Genomic DNA, 19,067 nt, shown 5'->3' with positions numbered 1-19,067 from the left:
GATGATAGAGATAGATATAGATGATAGAGATAGAGATATAGATAGATGATAGAGATAGAGATAGATAGATGATAGAGATATAGATAGATGATAGAGATAGATGATAGGTAGAGATATAGATAGATGATATATAGATAGAGATAGATGATAGAGATAGATAGATGATAGAGATAGATAGATGATAGAGATAGATGATAGAGATAGATAGAGATATAGATAGATGATATAGATAGATAGAGATAGATGATAGAGATAGATGATAGAGATAGATGATAGAGATAGATAGATAGATGATAGAGATATAGATAGATGATAGAGATAGATAGATGATAGAGATAGATGATAGAGATAGATGATAGAGATATAGATAGATGATATAGATAGAGATAGATGATAGAGATAGATGATAGAGATAGATAGATAGATGATAGAGATAGATAGATGATAGAGATAGATAGATGATAGAGATAGATAGATGATAGAGATATAGATAGATGATAGATATAGATGATAGAGATAGATGATAGAGATAGATAGATGATAGAGATAGATGATAGGTAGAGATATAGATGATATATAGATAGAGATAGATGATAGAGATAGATAGATGATAGAGATAGATGATAGATAGAGATAGATGATAGATAGATGATAGATAGATGATAGATAGATGATAGATAGATAGATAGATAGATAGATAGATAGATAGAGATAAATAATCTGCAGACTCATCGATGACAGTTAGTTGCTGCCTTAACAGGGATGTTTCTGTACCCAGAGCCAACTGTCCACCGTGATAATATGCTGTTGATCTTCTGTCTTCGGCCAAACTACGACACAAACTCCAGATCAATAGCAGCTTTATTCACAAATGTGCAAACCTCTGTCTCCACAAAACTGGACCAGGAGCAGAAACAAAACAAAAATCACAGGAAGTTGATTCTACTTGAGCAAAAACAAAAAAACAAAGCTCAAACGCTCCGAAACAGAAGAAAACAAAACCCTTCACATTCTCAGGTGGATTCAGTGAAACATTAATGTTCTCGAAGGCGGCGTGTACGTCACAGTCACTGATTACCATGACAACGGACAGCGCCATGGATCAGGAAACACCTCACACCTGGCATGGGAAACAGAGCCATCTTTAACTACCAAGCAAAGCAAAACTATCATTTACTACTAACTAAACTTAGGCACAGCCGCGGTCTGAGGCAGGTCTGAGGCAGGTCTGAGGCAGGTCTGAGGCAGGTCTGAGGCAGGTCTGAGGCAGGTCTGAGGCAGGTCTGAGGCAGGTCTGAGGCAGGTCTGAGGCAGGTCTGAGGCAGGTCTGAGGCAGGTCTGAGGCAGGTCTGAGGCAGGTCCGAGGCAGGTCCGAGGCAGGTCCGAGGCAGGTCTGAGGACCAAACCAGGACTTAGACTAAACCGGTTAGAAATCAGGACTAAACCAGGACTGACTGAATAAACTAGAGCTTTTAGACAAAGAGAAAAGCAGTGACAACAAGTGGAAAAGTGAGCGCTCACTCTGTATTCGACATTTTTGGTAAAGTTTGGGTAAAACGTTAGTGCCACAGTGAGCGCTCGCTCTGTGTAAAGATCTTTGACATGTGAAGTGTGTTTAGAAAAGTTGAGATTTAACAGTATCTGATCTGTCTCTGCAGCTCAGGAGGAAACACTGTCATTTCTCTCTTTTTATCGCTGTTTAAATGGAAATTCCTCTGAAAACATGAAGCTACTGTGACGCTGCTGCTCCCGCGTCGTTTCCTGTTGTGCCGAAACCAGCTTCAATGGCTGCTCCGTGTTGCTCTGTCTGAGGCACAACCTCACACCTGAGCTCGGCCGTTTCATGCCGGGTGTGGGATGATTGACCCATGGCTATGTCAGGCTAACATGGCGCTGTCCGTTGTCATAGTAATCAGAGACTGTGACGGCGTCTTCGAGACTGAAACATGAACTTCTGAAACAACAAACGGATGAAGAAACGCTTCAGGACGTTCTGCATGACGTCGCTTTAGTGCTGGACGTGGAAAGTCTTAATACGTGTCCAGATCCGAGCGGCGAAACTTCCTTTCCCTCACGATGCCGTGCTTCTTCTCCTGGTGCCGCAGGAACTTGCGCTCCTCGAGGAACGGCGCCAGGCACAGCGAGCACTTGTAGGGCCAGAAGGGGGAGTGGCAGGAGTCCACGTGGACGTTGACCCTGCGCTTGGTGCTGAAGCCCCTCCCACACTCGCCGCACTCGTACGGCTGCACGCCCATGTGGTCGTTCATGTGCGACACGTAGTTGCTGATGTACTTGAACGCGGCGCCGCAGCTGTTGCAGAGGAAGATCTTCTTGCCCGCGTGGAACATCTGGTGGCTGGCCAGCGCGCGCTTGTTGGCGAACTGCATGTCGCAGTCCGGGCACTTGACCAGCAGCTCGTCCAGATGCTTCGCCATGATGTGCTTGCCCAGCCTCGGCCGCCGCGCGAACTTCTCGCCGCAGAACTCGCAGTCGTACGAGTCGGCGACTTCAGCAGCGCTTCGTTCAGGCCTCATCTCCATCTCTGACCTTTCTTCTATAACGTGTCGGCCGCCGTCACTGTTCCCGGAGAAGGAAGTGATAACCGGCGAGCTGTTTTCTTCCTTAATGCCTTGTTTGTTGTCGTTTCCGGAGTCGGCAGAGACGGGCAGCAGCGTTTCCTCTTCCTTGATGTAATCATCCTCGAGCTCCACTTTGATTTCAAAAAAGTCATGGTCTGATGTGGAGACTTGGCCGCCATCTGTAAGACACGACGTTACGCTCATGAGTAAAAGCACAGATACAACTGATCATTACCCTCAACTCTACTTAACCCTAAACACTATAGAGCAGGTCCATGTGTGTGATGTTCCTGATCTGATCTGAGTGTCCTGGGTCTTGGACGTCTCTGATGTTCTGGGTGTTTCTCCTACAGCCTCATGTTTCCATAGTGATGAAGGTCGGGGAGGGTCAGTGTGTCTGTGTCTCCGGCCTCACAGTAAGTGAGTGAGTTATTTATATTTAGCTTCTCTCTCCTGAAGGACACTGAGCTTCACCAGAGACGTCTCACACATCCAGGAAACTACGTCACATCTGCATTGTCACATTTTTTAGGAATATTTTGTTCCCAAATCCCTACTTTTCCAGTAATTTTGGATCATTTTTCTCTGGTCGTCTCATGATGCTTTTCTTTCATTTTATTAGACATGACACAGTTTAACCCCCTTCCACCCGCCCAAACCAAATCCATTCTCTCCTCTTTGTCATTGTCGTCACTTTTTATTTCCCTTTTGTGTTTTTGGCACTTTATAACTTTTTTGCTGCTCTTTTGTCATTTTTTTGGTCTTTTTTTTTTTGCTGGATTTTTGTCACTTTTTTGTTGAATTTTTGCCACATTTTTGCCACATTTTTGTTTAATTTTTGTTGAATTGTCGTCACATCTTTGCTGGATTTTTGTCACTTTTTTGTTAAATTTTTGCCACATTTGTGCTACATTTTTGTTGAATTTTTGTCACATTTTTGTCACTTTTTTGTTGAATTTTTGTCACATTTTTGTTGAATTTTTGCCGCATTTTTGTCACATTTTTGTTGAATTTTTGCCACATTTTTGTCACATCTTTGCTGGATTTTTGTCACTTTTTTGTTGAATTTTTGTCACATTTTTGTTGAATTTTTGCCGCATTTTTGTCACATTTTTGTCACATCTTTGCTGGATTTTTGTCACTTTTTTGTCACATCTTTGCTGGATTTTTGTCACTTTTTTGTTAAATTTTTGCCACATTTTTGTTGAATTTTTGCCGCATTTTTGCTGGATTTTTGTCACTTTTTTGCCACATTTTTGTTGAATTTTTGTCACATTTTTGCTGGATTTTTGTCACTTTTTTGTTGAATTTTTGCCACATTTTTGCCACATTTTTGTTGAATTGTCGTCACATCTTTGCTGGATTTTTGTCACTTTTTTGTTAAATTTTTGCCACATTTTTGTTGAATTTTTGTCACATTTTTGTCACATCTTTGCTGGATTTTTGTCACTTTTTTGTTGAATTTTTGTCACATTTTTGTTGAATTTTTGCCGCATTTTTGTCACATTTTTGTTGAATTTTTGCCACATTTTTGTCACATCTTTGCTGGATTTTTGTCACTTTTTTGTTGAATTTTTGTCACATTTTTGTCACATCTTTGCTGGATTTTTGTCACTTTTTTGTCACATCTTTGCTGGATTTTTGTCACTTTTTTGTTGAATTTTTGTCACATTTTTGTTGAATTTTTGCCGCATTTTTGTCACATTTTTGCCACATTTTTGTCACATCTTTGCTGGATTTTTGTCACTTTTTTGTTGAATTTTTGTCACATTTTTGTTGAATTTTTGCCGCATTTTTGTCACATTTTTGCCACATTTTTGTCACATCTTTGCTGGATTTTCGTCACTTTTTTGCCACATTTTTGTTGAATTTTTGTCACATTTTTGCTGGATTTTTGTCACTTTTTTGTTAAATTTTTGCCACATTTTTGTTGAATTTTTGTCACATCTTTGCTGGATTTTCGTCACTTTTTTGCCACATTTTTGTTGAATTTTTGTCACATCTTTGCTGGATTTTCGTCACTTTTTTGCCACATTTTTGTTGAATTTTTGTCACATCTTTGCTGGATTTTTGTCACTTTTTTGTTGAATTTTTGTCACATTTTTGTTGAATTTTTGCCGCATTTTTGTCACATTTTTGTTAAATTTTTGCCACATTTTTGCTACATTTTTGTTGAATTTTTGTCACATCTTTGCTGGATTTTTGTCACTTTTTTGTTGAATTTTTGTCACATTTTTGCCGCATTTTTGTCACATTTTTGTCGAATTTTTGTCACATATTTGTTGAATTTTTGCCACATTTTTGTCACTTTTTTGTTGCTCTTTTGTCACTTTTTTGTTGAGTTTTTGTCATTTTTGTCGCTTTTTTTGGTAACTTTTTAGCGTTTTTTGTTGCGTTTACATCCTCATTTTCTTCTCGTTTTTTGTCTCTGTTTTGAAGAAGCTTTTAGATTTGGAGAACAGGAGAAAACATGTTCAGGTGGGAGTTAAGAGGTTAATATAAAAGACTCACACGTGTCCTGTATGGTCATGCTTTGATAGATTTTGATGAAGTTCTTCTCGGGTGTTTTATCTCAGGTTACTAGGCGTTAGTGACGGGGTCATGAATGTGAGCGATAGTGTTCTAGGGTTAAAACATTAGCTTTTTGCCGCCTTTTCATCGCTTTTGCGTCACATTTTGCGTAGCTTTTTTGCTGTGTTTTTATTACACTTTTCGTTGCGTTTTCAGTTACGTTTTTGTCGCAATTTAGACACTTTTTTTTCCCCCGGGAAGGCTTTAGATTTGGTTAAAGCCAAACTGAAGAAAACTGCTCAGTTCCAGTGGGGGTTCAGAGGTGAAAGGCCCCACGGAGCCCTGAGAGTGGGTCCACTCTTGTGTATGTACTTGTGTGTCGTAAAGACGGAGGCACAAAAAGGCACAAACACGAGCCCAACGCAAACTAAACACGAGCGAGATGAACTAACCTGGTAAAGGGATTGGTGTTTGCTCGTAATCCTCTTCAACTTTCACTGTAACGACGTCCATCTTCCTCAAACTGTAACAAGGCTTCTGGACGAACACGCGCACACCAAACAAACGGGTCCCGCCTGAATCTACTTCCGGGTTGATCACGTGGACAGCGCTGCTTTTTGTTTTATTTTTATTTTTTAAATCACGCAGTACTTTTTAAATCTACTTCGCTAATCTTATCTTAAGGTCTTAGGAGGAAAAAATTAAATATATATTTTTTTAACCTCTTATTACCCCCCGCCTAAACCAAATGCATTCTGTCCTCTTTGGCTATTATATAGGCCTGTGTAACACCTCATTTGAAAGCTAAGACCCACAAAACTGATCTTTTTCCTCGCGTTGTTGCTGTGTTGAGTCACCTTTTGTATGTTTTTTATTTATTTATTTTTCATTTTTGTGACATTTTTGTGACATTTTTGTGACATTTTTGTCATTTTTTTGTTCAGTTTTTGTCACATTTTTGTTGAATTTTTGTCATTTTTTTGTTGAGTTTTTGTCACATTTTTGTTGAATTTTTGTCATTTTTTTGTTCAGTTTCTGTCACATTTTTGTTGAATATTTGTCACATTTTTGTTGAATTTTTGTCACATTTTTGTTGAGTTTTTGTCACATTTTTGTTGCATTTACATCCTTGTTTTCTTCTCATTTTTTGTGGCTGTTTTAGTGTTTATTCCCAAGAATCTATTTGATTAGGGTAAAGCCAAACTGGAGAAAATGGGATCCGTTCAGGTGGGAGTTAAGAGGTTAAATAAGATTAAAATAAAAGCTTCCCCGAGCGCAGTTTCTTCAGCTTTATCCAAATTTAAAAGCTTACAAAAAAACAACATCCAAATAGCAACAAAAAATAAGGATGAAAACACAAGCAAGTGATGAAAAAGCAACAAAAGAGCGATGAAAAACCTGCTGAAAAAGAACTAGAAAAGTGACCCCCCCCCCCCAAAAAATGACGAAAACATGACGAAAACATGACAAAAGATTTACATAAAAACGTGACCAACACGAAACCAAAATCGTCAAAAGAGCGACAAAAACGTTCCACTGACTCTCCAGTCGAGAAGCTGTTAGATTTGGGTAAAGCTGAACTGGAGAAAACGTGCTCGGTTATGGCGGGGGTTAAAGCATGGCTATGATGATAATTCTAATTAGGACGTTGCCATGGTAATCCATTGAGCTTACCGGCTCCTGCGGCCATGTTGCTCAGGTCCATTCTACTCAAGAACTCTTGTAAAAAAAAAATAGAAAATGCGACCCGTTATTGTGATTTTTATTATAATATACTTTGCTGATTCGACATTTAGGCTATGTGGTTGTGCTTTATTCAACGTTCTATCAAAATGAAACTATACAACTCTATGGGAAAAAGAAAAAGTCCTGGTCATTATTTGACAGTGATTGGATTGACAAACCTGCCAGAGCATCATATGTTTTTGAACATTGTCTCCACTTCGACGCTTTTATGAGGGAAAAATATTAGACCATAGTTCAGGGGTCGGTAAGTTTTCTTGGTGGAGGGCGGATTTTCTTTATTGTAGACAGACCGAGAGCCGAAACCGCTGATTTTTAGCCCAAAGTAAATCACAACACTAGAAAAATGACCATCTTAAATGAGATAAATGACTTAAAATTATTTGAATTAAAGTTCTTCTATGATGAATTTGAGTCTGTTTGAACTAATCCAAGATACAAATGCTAAAGCGCCGATGGAACAAGAATAAAACCCACTTGAAATCAGACAAATAATTGTTTTTCACTTGAAATGACACAAAATTATCTGAATTAAGAGAATAACGACTACTAGAGGTTTTATCTCGTCTAAGACCAGACCAAATCTACTCAAACCTTAGATTTAATCTCTTAATGCAAGTAGATTTATGTCACTTTTTTCCGTGCACTTCTTTCAAATGCCAGTCTTGTACGTATATGACCTAATCGGGTGTATTGAAAATATTTCTACCATTTTTTTCTCCCATTTAACTCTAATCATGATAAAAATAGTTCTAGCTCGTAGTTGTGGCCGTAAGGTCTCTGGTGCCTGTCGCGGCGGCAATCCCCGAACCCGGTGGTGGCGCCCGGAAGTAAGGGATGCCGTCAAGCTGAAGAAGGAGTCCTACCTGGCCTTGTTGGCTTGTGGGACTCCTGAGGCAGCTGAGAGGTACCGGCAGGCCAAGCGTGCTGCAGCTCGTGCGGTCGCGGAGGCTAAAACTCGGGTCTGGGAGGAGTTCGGGGAGGCCATGGAGGAAGACTATCGGTCGGCCTCGAAGAGATTCTGGCAAACCATCCGGCGCCTCAGGAGGGGGAAGCAGTGCTTCACCAACACTGTTTACAGTGCGGGTGGGGAGCTGCTGACCTCGACTGGGGATGTCGTCGGGCGGTGGAAGGAGTACTTCGAGGACCTCCTCAACCCCGTCGTCACGTCTTCCAATGAGGAAGCAGAGGCTGGGGACTCGGAGGTGGGCTCGCCCATCACCGGGGCTGAAGTCACCAAGGTGGTGAGAAAGCTCCTTGGTGGCAAGGCTCCGGGGGTGGATGAGATTCGCCCTGAGTACCTTAAGTCTCTGGATGTTGTAGGACTGTCTTGGCTGACACGTCTCTGCAACATCGCGTGGCGGTCGGGGACAGTGCCCCTGGATTGGCAGACTGGGGTGGTGGTCCCTCTCTTTAAAAAGGGGGATCGGAGGGTGTGTTCCAATTACAGAGGAATCACCCTCCTTAGCCTCCCCGGTAAGGTCTATTCCGGGGTGCTGGAGAGGAGGATCCGGCCGATAGTTGAACCTCGGATCCAGGAGGAACAATGCGGTTTTCGTCCTGGTCGTGGCACACTGGACCAACTCTATACCCTTCATCGGGTACTCGAGGGTTCGTGGGAGTTCGCCCAACCAGTCCACATGTGTTTTGTGGATCTGGAGAAAGCGTTCGACCGCGTCCCTCGTGGTGCCCTGTGGGAGGTGCTCCGGGAGTATGGGGTCCGGGGCCCTCTGCTAAGGGCTGTCCGTTCCCTGTATGACCGCAGCAGGAGCTTGGTTCGCATTGCCGGCAGTAAGTCAAACCTGTTCCCGGTGCGTGTTGGTCTCCGCCAGGGCTGCCCTTTGTCACCGGTTCTGTTCATTACTTTTATGGACAGAATTTCTAGGCGCAGCCAGGGGCCGGAGGGTGTCCGGTTTGGGAGCCTCAGAGTCTCATCTCTGCTGTTTGCGGACGATGTTGTTCTGATGGCTTCAACGAACCAGGACCTTCAGCACACACTGGGGCTGTTTGCAGCCGAGTGTGTAGCGGCCGGGATGAGGATCAGCACCTCCAAATCCGAGGCCATGGTTCTCCACCGGAAAAAGGTGGTTTCCCCTCTTCAGGTCGGTGGGGAGTCCTTGCCTCAAGTGGAGGAGTTCAAGTATCTCGGGGTCTTGTTCACGAGTGAGGGACGGATGGAGCGTGAGATCGATAGACGGATCGGTGCAGCGTCAGCAGTGATGCGGTCGCTGTATCGGTCTGTCGTGGTGAAGAGGGAGCTGAGTCGGAGGGCAAAGCTCTCGATTTACCGATCGATCTACGTTCCCACCCTCACCTATGGTCATGAGATTTGGGTAATGACCGAAAGGACAAGATCGCGAATACAAGCGGCCGAAATGAGTTTCCTTCGCAGGGTGGCTGGGCGCACCCTCCGAGATCGGGTGAGGAGCTCAGTTACCCGGGAGGAGCTTGGAGTAGAGTCGCTGCTCCTTCACGTCGAAAGGAGCCAGCTGAGGTGGCTCGGGCATCTGTTTCGGATGCCTCCTGGTCGCCTCCCGCGGGAGGTGTTCCAGGCATGTCCTAGTGGGACAAGGCCTCGTGGAAGGCCCAGGACACGGTGGTGGGACTATGTCTCCGAGCTGGCCTGGTGTCGCCTCGGGGTCCCCCCAGAACAGCTGGAGGAGGTGTGTGAGGATCGGGAAGTTTGGGCATCTCTGCTGAGACTGCTGCCCCCGCGACCCGGCCCCGGATAAAGCGGAAGAAAATGGATGGATGGATGATAAAAATACTCTCTGATTTGTGTGATGTTTCTCAAAATCATCTTGAGGGCAGGAGGTTCTGCTGGAGGGCCGGATTTGGCCCCCGGGCCTGACGTTGCCGACCCCTGCCATAGTTCATGTGAGCTGAAGAGAGGACTTTGAACTTTGTGACAGTTTTTGTTTCATGTGAATTGGCCCAAGAAATACAGGGAAATAGTAAATCTTTATTTTGACAGTTACCATGGTTACTGCCATGGAGTTTTCAGCTGCACCAATGTTGTGATGTCACATGAACGCAGCCCTAGGCAAAGAACCCTGAAGTTCACAAAGAAGGGCCGGTTTCTTCATCATCAAAAGACCAAGAGCCGGACCCTCCGACTGAAGCAACTGAAGTAAAGCATCACTTTCTACACATGTCAGTGTTGTACATCATATACTGGAACAATGTCCATCGTAAATGAGATAAATTACTTAAAATCACTTGAATAAAGGGTTTTCTTTATGTTAAATTTGAGTCCGTTTGAACTAATCTAAGATCAGATAAAAACGCTAATGCCAATGGAACAAATAGAAATCCCACTGGAAATCAGACAAATTAACTTTTACTGTAAAAAATATTTATTATACACTTGAAATTATACAAAATGATCTGAATTAAGAAGAAACTTGTGCTTGTTCCAGTGGCAAGAATAGGTTTTATCTGCTTCAACCTCTTAACTCCCACCTGAACGGATCACATTTTCTCCAGCTTGGCCTTACCCTAATCAAAAAGCTTCTTGGGGAAAAAAAAGCACCAAAACAGCCACAAAAAATGAGAAGAAAACAAGGATGTAAACGCGACAAAAAAGTGACAAAACTTTAACAAAAATGTGACAAAAATGTGACAAAAATTCAACAAAAATGTGACAAAAATTCAACAAAAATGTGACAAAAATTTGACAAAAATGTGACAAAAATTCAACAAAAATGTGACAAAAATGTGACAAAAATGTGACAAAAATGTGACAAAAATTCAACAAAAATGTGACAAAAATTCATCAAAAATGTGACAAAAATTTGACAAAAATTCGACAAAAATGTGACAAAAAATCAACAAAGTGACCAAAAAAAAAAGTGACAAAAGCTCAACAATAAAATGACAAAAATGTAAGGAAAAAGATCAGTTTTGTGGGTCTTAGCTTTCAAATGAGGCCTATAGCCAAAGAGGACAGCATGCATTCGGTTTAGGCGGGTGTTAAGAGGTTAAGGCCAGACCAAATCTACTCCGACTCAAACATTAGATCTTAATTCAAGTAGATTTAAGTCATTTCTACCTATAGATGAGTGTTCTTTTAGGATTATGGCCTAAGGGTGCTCTGCTAAGACATTTTAAGGTACTTTTAACAGGCCTTTGAGCTCTGATTTGGGTCATAATGTTTCTCAAAATCATCTCGAGGGCCAGAGTTTGGTGATGGAGGGCCGGTTTTGGCCCGCGGGCCTGACGTTGCCCACCCCTGCTCTACATTGTCATTGTAGAACAGACGGTAAATCTGACTCGCGGCTCAGCTGAAACAAAATGACTCTGAAGGAAACAGAATAAACTCACCAAACCTTTCATTTCTGAACTCCTCGTCGAGCCTTTAATGCAGAAAAAAGAATCACAGTTTGATCACAGCCACAGGACGAGTTACAGGACAAGTTTGTAGAGCAGCGACACAACAACGATAGCAGCTTTTAGACACAGTCAGAGTAAATCAGATAAAACAGATCATTTCACATGGACCGAATCTCTCGCTGAAAATGATCGAGGAAGATGTTTATTATTATTTATCATCATTATTTACAATGTCTCAGCGATTCTGTGTGTTAATAATGAGGATTTTACCGTTAGTTTAAGCTTTTAGTCACTTTAATGTCCTCAAACCCGGCACTTCCTCTGGAGTGGAGCTGAATAAACATATTGTAGTAAGTGGAATATATTACAGGGTTTGTACAGGCGGCACCAACTTCAAATGTTTTACAATACAGTATGTTTAATGTCACAAATGTCCATAATCTGTGCGTGTTTCATTTTTTAACCTCTTAACTCCCGCCTGAACCGAGAGGATTTTTTTCCTCACGTCATCAGATTTTTTTTCCATCATTTTTTTGTTGGGTATTCAACTCATTTTTGTCATTTTTTTGTCAAATTTTTGTAATTTTTTTGTCAAATTTTTATCACATTTTTGTAATTTTTTGTTCACATTTTGTCACATTTTTGTCATTTTTTCGTCCATTTTTTTTATCAATTTCCTGTAATTTTTTTGTCAATTTTTTTTATCACATTTTTGTCAATTTATTGTCATTTTTTTGGTCTTTTTTTGGTCAAAATTTTGTCATTTTTTATCACATTTTTGTCCTTTTTTGTCAATCTTTTATCAATTTTTTGGTCAAATTTTTATCACATTTTGTCACATTTTTGCAGTTTTTTTGTCAATTTATGTAAATTTCTCGTGACATTTTGCCACTTTTTGATCAATTTTTCGTCACTTTTTTGTCACATTTCCATCCTTGTTTTCGTCTCATTTTTGTTGCTATTTTCTCACCTTTTTTCCAGAAGCTTCTGGACTGGGGTAAAGCCAAACTGGAGAAAATGTGCTCGGTTCAGGTGGGAGTTAAAGGGTTAAGATTTGAAAACGTTCCATCAAACGGAGGAAAACTGAAACTGAATGACTTTAAGACCAGAATCATTAAATGAACCACTGTCTCATGTTTGGATTCTGCTCAGATTCATCTTGAACGTTTTGAGTTTCCACAGTGAATGATCTGACGGGGGCGACGGTGGCACCGAGAGTAGAGCGGTCGTTGTGTCCTTGGGCAAGACACTTCCCCCTCCTTACCTCCAGTGTCTGAGTGCACTGGTGTGTGACAGAGGGAATGAGTGACTCTGAGTTAGGGCTGAACGATTTTGGTTATTTCCCGTTAATAACCTTTTGCAGATATAATTAAAATATAGCCTAAACTGAGACAAAGTTATCGCTCATGAAATATTTACTGACTTATTAAAGGAACAGGCCACCGCTTTCACATACTGAGATCTGTTCTTACCTGAGCTCAGACGAGTTCATGTGTACCTTCAAAAAAAGAGGGACTATATTGTAAGGCGTAATAATACCAGGAGTGCTTCGGCGTCCGCACTGTAAAGTGAAGATATCACTGCGCTGATGTCGAACTACCCCTGGTATTATTACGCCTTACAATATAGTCCCCCTTTCATCCGCTTATAAAATAAACATTTTGTGTAGTTATACTTTATCGTGTAGCGCTTCACGTAACCATGTTTAAATAGGGGAAACGTGGAAGAGCTCGGGAGCTTCTGTCTCCACCTGGTTTGGAGCTACAGAAACATGTGATGCTGCTTTTATGCCTGTTTTGGACGATTGTGACGTTATATTCATGAATGCCTCCACAGATTCTTTGCTTTGGACACTGTGTCTCCTGGAGCTTTATTACAAACATGAGGTCTGACTCATCACTGCCTTTACGCCCGGGTGGCCTGGTCGTCTTTGTCATTTTGTAGATTGAAACATTGGTATCTTTTAATTTATAAATGTATTGCTGGACTTGTCCCTCCGTATCTGCAGCAGCTCCAGCCTGCGCTCTCAGGACCTCCTCCTGCTCTCTGTGCCCAGGGTGCAAACAGAACTGGGAATGGACTTGGAATGAGCTACAGAAGGAGTTTCAGTTAAAAGAACTTGTATCACTTCATACTTCCATACTTTGAAATCACTATTGAAAAATCTAAAAACAAAGTCTTTAACATGCAGCTGTTTTATCTGAGTGTATTATCTTGATTTAAACTTTAAATTATGCAAGGACAAATAAAACAATAAAATAGAGGAGAGGCTAAATGCTAACGCCGCCTGTGCTGTGTTTACGTGACTGAGGACACGCGTGACGACCAGACAGGTACACATGAACTCGTCTAAGCTCAGGTAAGAACATATCTCAGCATGTAAAAACGCTGGCCTGTTCCTTTAAGAGGTAAGTTCTTATCTTTATCTACAACATCCCCAAACATAAGCTCCTTTTAGGTTCTAAAAGGTCCCAACTGCAAACGACTCTTTACTCTTTAGAAGCAGCTCCACCTTCATCTCTGTGGAGACAGGGTTGTGTAATATCATTCAGCTCTACTTTGAGGCGCTATATAAATGTGACCCTTTAATAACTTACCTCTTACTAAATAAAAGGCAAAGAATGACTATTAACAATAAGATCTTCATATAATTTTGTGGACAGTAGAGGCTTTTCCGAGAGAGACCTTGAGAACATTCCATCCAAACTCTGAAACTCAGTGGACATAGTTCAGAAAACACTACGGCGTGTCTTTGGCGTGGATCTTCAAGTGATACTTCAGGTTGCTCTGGTACCTGAACTCCGCCTGGCACTCGGGACAGCTGAAAGGTCTCTCGCCCGTGTGAACCCTCATGTGGTCCTTCAGGTAGTCCTTCTGCCTGAAGCCTTTGTGGCAGACGGTGCAGCTGAAAGGTTTGTCGGTGCTGTGGGTCCGCACGTGCTCGCTGAGTTTCCCGTTGCGAGAGAAGCCCCTCTCGCAGACGGGGCAGGTGTACGGCTTCTCGCCCGTGTGCGTGCGGACGTGCTCGGTCAGCCGGTGCTTCTGGGTGAACCTGGCGCCGCACTCCGGGCAGCTGAAGGGCTTCTCGTCCGTGTGGATCCGCATGTGCACCTTGAGGTTGAACTTGAGCGTGAAGGTCTTGCCGCAGACGGAGCAGCTGTAAGGTTTCTCCCCGGAGTGAACCCGCGTGTGCCGTAACAGATCCTGCTTCGTGCGACACTTCTTCCTGCAGAAGGGACATTCCTTTGGGTTCGTCTCACGCTCGGACTCCGCCCCCGCCGCGTGTGGACCCGTGTGTTTCGTCCGGACCCGGTCGTAGCGCTCCGGCTCCGTCTGCGCAGCTGAAGTGCCGGCTGGAGGCTCCCAGTCGTCGTCGTCGTCGTCAGAAGTGTCCGTTTGCTCCTCGGCCTCGGAGCGCGTTTCCTCTCGGCGCTCGGTTCGTCTCTGCTCCTCGCTCTTCACGCAGACAGCGGTGACCTGCGGGAGCTGCTCTTCCTCGTGTTTGACGCTCTGCTCCTCTGGTTCCTCTTTAATCTGCGGCGACTGTTCGGGTTCGAGGTTCAGACTCTCTGCGGGAAAAGAGTAAACACATTATTAGAGGTAAAACCACACTGTTCTGGTTTAGTTACTACTGTAGGTATGTGGAGATTTGTAAAATGGAGTCGCCATTTTTGTCCCCAATATCTGTGACCGGGTTTTGCCCTGATCATTGTTAGAGCGGGACAGCAAATGGCCTGTTTGGCTGAAATTAGACGGTCATTCCCACAGTAAGTCACTCGTCACGTCGTCAGGATAATTGTCTTCAGTCTCGTGTAGAAACGGAGAGAATCGGTCTTCATTTACTCCCACAGCAGCAAATTCAACATGTAAGAATGTAATAAACACCTTTCAGACACTGTGGACACTGTGGAGAAGGAGGTGGACACTGTGGAGAAGGAGCTGGACATGAAGAGGGTCTTGTTGTCGTTTGCTGCTCAAAGTTGTGTGATCTTTCCAACACCATTCAGTTACTCAGCTCCACTTTTGTTGCTCGTTTTTCCCACTTTCTGTCCACGATCATTAGTTTTGTTGACTCTGCACTGACACAACTGAAAACAGCCTCATTAAACCAAACTCCAAAGTTTAACCCCTTAACTCCCACCTGAACCGAGCACATTTTCTCCAGTTTGGCTTTACCCCAATCCAAAAGCTTCTGGAAAAAAGCTGTGAAAATAGCAACAAAACTGAGACAAAAACAATGATGGAAATGTGACAAAAATGTGACAAAAATGTGACAAAAAAATGACGAAAAAATGAAAAAAAAAATTGACAAAAAAGGACAAAAATGTGACAAAAATTAGTTGAATACCTGACAAAAAAATGATGGAAAAAGATCTTCTCGGTTCAGGCGGGAGTTAAGAGGTTAAATGAACTAAAGGAGCTAAAATATGTTTTAACACGTACAACCAATGGAAATATATTAAATCAATGTTTACTGAAATGTTGATGAAAGAATCTTGAATATGTAAAAAGTTCTGGTCTGACCTCCATTCGTTTCAATGGAAGGGGCGGGGCTAAAGACAGATGCTGATTTTGAACTAGAAACCGCTGTAACTTTCTTCATACTGAACATACACACATTTCATTGCATATTGTCGGGGGTTACTGCATCTTTCCACTTAAACTATTTACTTGCCTTTCTATTGAGTTTGAACATTTACCCACATACCTACTAGTGGTATAAAAAAAATAAAAGGATCGAAATCAGGCATCGAAAAGAAATATAAAATCTTTATATTCAAGTTTTGAAGATGTTGGTCATCAACATTTAACCCCCTAACTCCCACCTGAACCGAGCACATTTTCTCCAGTTTGGCTTTACCCCAATCCAAAAGCTTCTGGAAAAAAGTGTGAAAATAGCAACAAAACTGAGACGAAAACAATGATGAAAATGTGACAAAAAACCGACAAAAAACTGACAATTTTTTACAAAAAATTATGAAAAAGTGACAAAAATGTCAAAAAAAATTGACAAAAAAAGATTTAAAAAATGATTTAAAAAAATGTCAGAAAGTGACAAAAAATGACGAAAAATGTACAAAAAATTGATGAAAAAATGATGAAAAAATTGACAAAAAGTGACAAAAAATGTACTATTTGACAAAAAAATTACAAAAAAGTTACAAAATGAGTAGAAAACCCCCCAAAAATTGATGGAAAAAAAATCTGATGATGTGAGGAAAAAGATCCATTTAGATGAGTTTTGTAGACCTTAGCTTTCAAATGAGATGTTACACTGGCCTACAGGATTTGGGTAAAGCTGAACTGGAGAAAATGCTCTCGGTTCAGGCGGGAGTTAAGAGGTTAAAAGACAAAATCAGGCCACAATCGATTGAGCAAAGATGTTTATATATTAGATATTTTAACTCAGACTTTATTACACCTGGTCACTGGAGAAACAAACATCAAACCAGAGAAATCCTCTTCAAAAAGTCCTTAAAGTTCTGGATCAAAAGCCTCGGTCGTGTCATCACTGCAACACCCTGGAAAATTACTAAATGCTCAATTCTTTTTCAAAACTGTTGCCTTGTTTACAAAGCCCCGCCCCCTCGAACTACGTTAAACCTAGAGGGTCTCCGCACCAGAGCGCCGCCTGGAGGAGATGAGGACAAACTGTCCATCAGGTCAGTCTTGGAAAAGCTCCTACAGACAGAAGGAAATCTGGCACATTTACTTGTATGTGATTGTTCATGAATGAGTGTTGTCCCGATACAATAAATAAATACATTTGAAACATTTTGGAAAAAACACTGGGAAAACATATTTTTGTTGTGTTTTTGCCACACATTTTTGTCACGTTTTTGTTGCTATTTGGACTGTTTTTACCAAGACGCTTTTAGATTTGGGTAAAGCAGGGGTAGGCAACGTCAGGCCCGGGGGCCAAATCCGGCCCTCCAGCACAGAACCTCTGGCCCTCAAGGTGATTTTGAGAAACATTATGACACAAATCAGAAAATACTTTAACATTTTTAAGGTTAAATGGGAGAAATACTGTCAATGCACCCAATTAGGTCATATTATGCACAACTCTGGCAATTTGTAGAAAGTGCACTGGGAAAATAACAATAATTTTAAGGAAGAAATGACAGAAACCTACTTGAATGAAGAGATTCAATCTACAGTTTGAGTAGATTTGGTCTTAGATCAGATAAAACATCTTATCACCAGTGGAACAAGTCATTATTCTCTTAACAGATTATATTGTATAATTTCAAGTGAAAAACAAATCTTTTTAAAAGTAAAAGTTAATTTGTCTGATTTCAAAGTGGGTTTTGTGTTTGTTCCATTGGCATTTGTATCTTTATCTTAGATTAGTCCAAACAGACTCAAATTCAACATAAAGAACCTTTATTCAAGCAATTTTAAGTCATTTAACTCATTTAAGATGGTCATTTTTCCAGTGTGATGCTTTACTTTGGCCTAAAATGAGCGGCTTCGGCCCTCGGTCTTTTTACAATGAATAAAATTGGCCTCCGTTAAGAAAACTTGCCGACCCCTACCCCCCCTAAGGTCCAGGTGGGGTTAAGAGGTTCATTCTTCCTGAGTAGGATTATTTTCAGGTAAAGTTCCTCTTACTCAGACTCAGAAACAGCTGGTCCTGGTCCTGGTCCTGGTCCTGGTTCTGGTTCTAGTCCTGGTTCTAGTCCTGGTTCTGGTTCTGGTTCTGGTTCTGGTCCTGGTCCTGGTTCTAGTCCTGGTTCTGGTTCTGGTCCTGGTCCTGGTTCTGGTTCTGGTCCTGGTCCTGGTCCTGGTCCTGGTCCTGGTCCTGGTCCTGGTCCTGGTTCTAGTCCTGGTCCTGGTCCTGTTTCTGGTCCTGGTCCTGGTTCTGACTCTGGTCCTGGTCCTGGTCCTGGTCCTGGCCCTGGTTCTGCTCGGCCTCGTGACGCTGGCTCTGTTCTGCTCGTGTCACTGCGCGCTCTGACACGTTCATGTTTCTAATTCCCACCTGTCTGCCAGCGCTGACGACATGCTAAAGCTAACGTAAACAAACCGTTAGCCGCACGTGAGCGGAAGCGGCGCCGCTTCAACAGGAGCAGATTTAAAGATGACATTTACCTGTTGGATCGGACGCTCTGGGGTCGGGCTCCTCTTCACTCTTCATCCTCACTGATGTCTGCCTTTGTGCCTTCGTGCCAAACACTGATGTCACCGCACGATCCGCCGCTTCCGGTCTGGGCGCCCCCTGGTGGATTCATGTGGGGAAACAAAAACACTCACACGGATGGAAGGAATGAAAGTAATTTAAATAAAATAATAAATATGAAAACATTGATGAATAAAAACAGAGAAATAAAAATGCAAAGAGTTATTTTAGATTTAAATAAATAACAAAAATTAATAAAAATCACCTCCAATATAACATTTATTATCAGAGGTTTCTCTGAATTCATCTCTCGCAAGAAATCTTAATCTTGAATATAAATAAATCCCTTTAAAGCAACACTATTTACTTATTGACTTATTTATATACTATAATAATAATGCATTGGTTTATTCAGTGCTTTTCTGGACACTCAAAGACTCTTTCCATTATTCATTCACTCCATACTTGGTGGTGGTCAGCTACTATTGTAGCCACAGGTGCCGGGAGCAAAGCGACCAGTCTGTGCCATTGGCCCCTCCGACCCCCACCCCGACCCCCACCCCCACTCACTACGTTCACCCAGGCGGCCAAACGGGCTCTTCCTGCTCCTGATCTGACGGGTCAGGCAGAGCAAAGGCGGTAAATAAATGTAATATTCAGGGGCGGACTGGCCATATGTCCATTCTGGAAGAGCACAGAAGGTCCCGCCTCAACCGAGCTTTACCCAAATCTAAAAGCTAAAAGGAGAAGCATCAAAATAGCGAGAAAAAGAGGACGAA

General features: G+C 42.1%; 1 protein-coding gene across 1 annotated transcript; it reads right to left on the bottom strand.

Annotated features, from left to right (window-relative positions):
- Nucleotides 1–13,866: 13,866 nt before the first annotated feature.
- LOC306964883 (uncharacterized protein) lies at nucleotides 13,867–18,410 on the bottom strand. The gene is made up of 2 exons (XM_079559050.1): nucleotides 18,261–18,410; nucleotides 13,867–14,734 (listed from the first exon to the last, which is right to left on the bottom strand). The coding sequence occupies exons 1-2, from the start codon at nucleotides 18,304–18,306 to the stop codon at nucleotides 13,905–13,907; spliced, it is 876 nt and encodes a 291-aa protein (XP_079415176.1). The 5' UTR covers nucleotides 18,307–18,410; the 3' UTR covers nucleotides 13,867–13,904.
- Between the last annotated feature and the right edge of the window lie 657 nt (nucleotides 18,411–19,067).

Source organism: Gobius niger (genome assembly GCF_951799975.1).
Source record: "Gobius niger genome assembly, chromosome: 6".
NCBI classification, from domain to species: domain Eukaryota; kingdom Metazoa; phylum Chordata; class Actinopteri; order Gobiiformes; family Gobiidae; genus Gobius; species Gobius niger.
Note: the sequence above shows the minus strand (reverse complement) of the source record. Positions and strands in the feature narration are given on the sequence as shown.

Coding starts and splice junctions, on each gene's coding strand:
- LOC306964883 (XM_079559050.1), bottom strand. CDS start 18,306: ATGAAGAGTGAAGAGGAGCCCGACCCCAGAGCGTCCGATCCAACAG. Junction 14,735..18,260: donor CAGAGCGTCCGATCCAACAG/GTAAATGTCATC, acceptor CTTTTCCCGCAG/AGAGTCTGAACCTCGAACCC.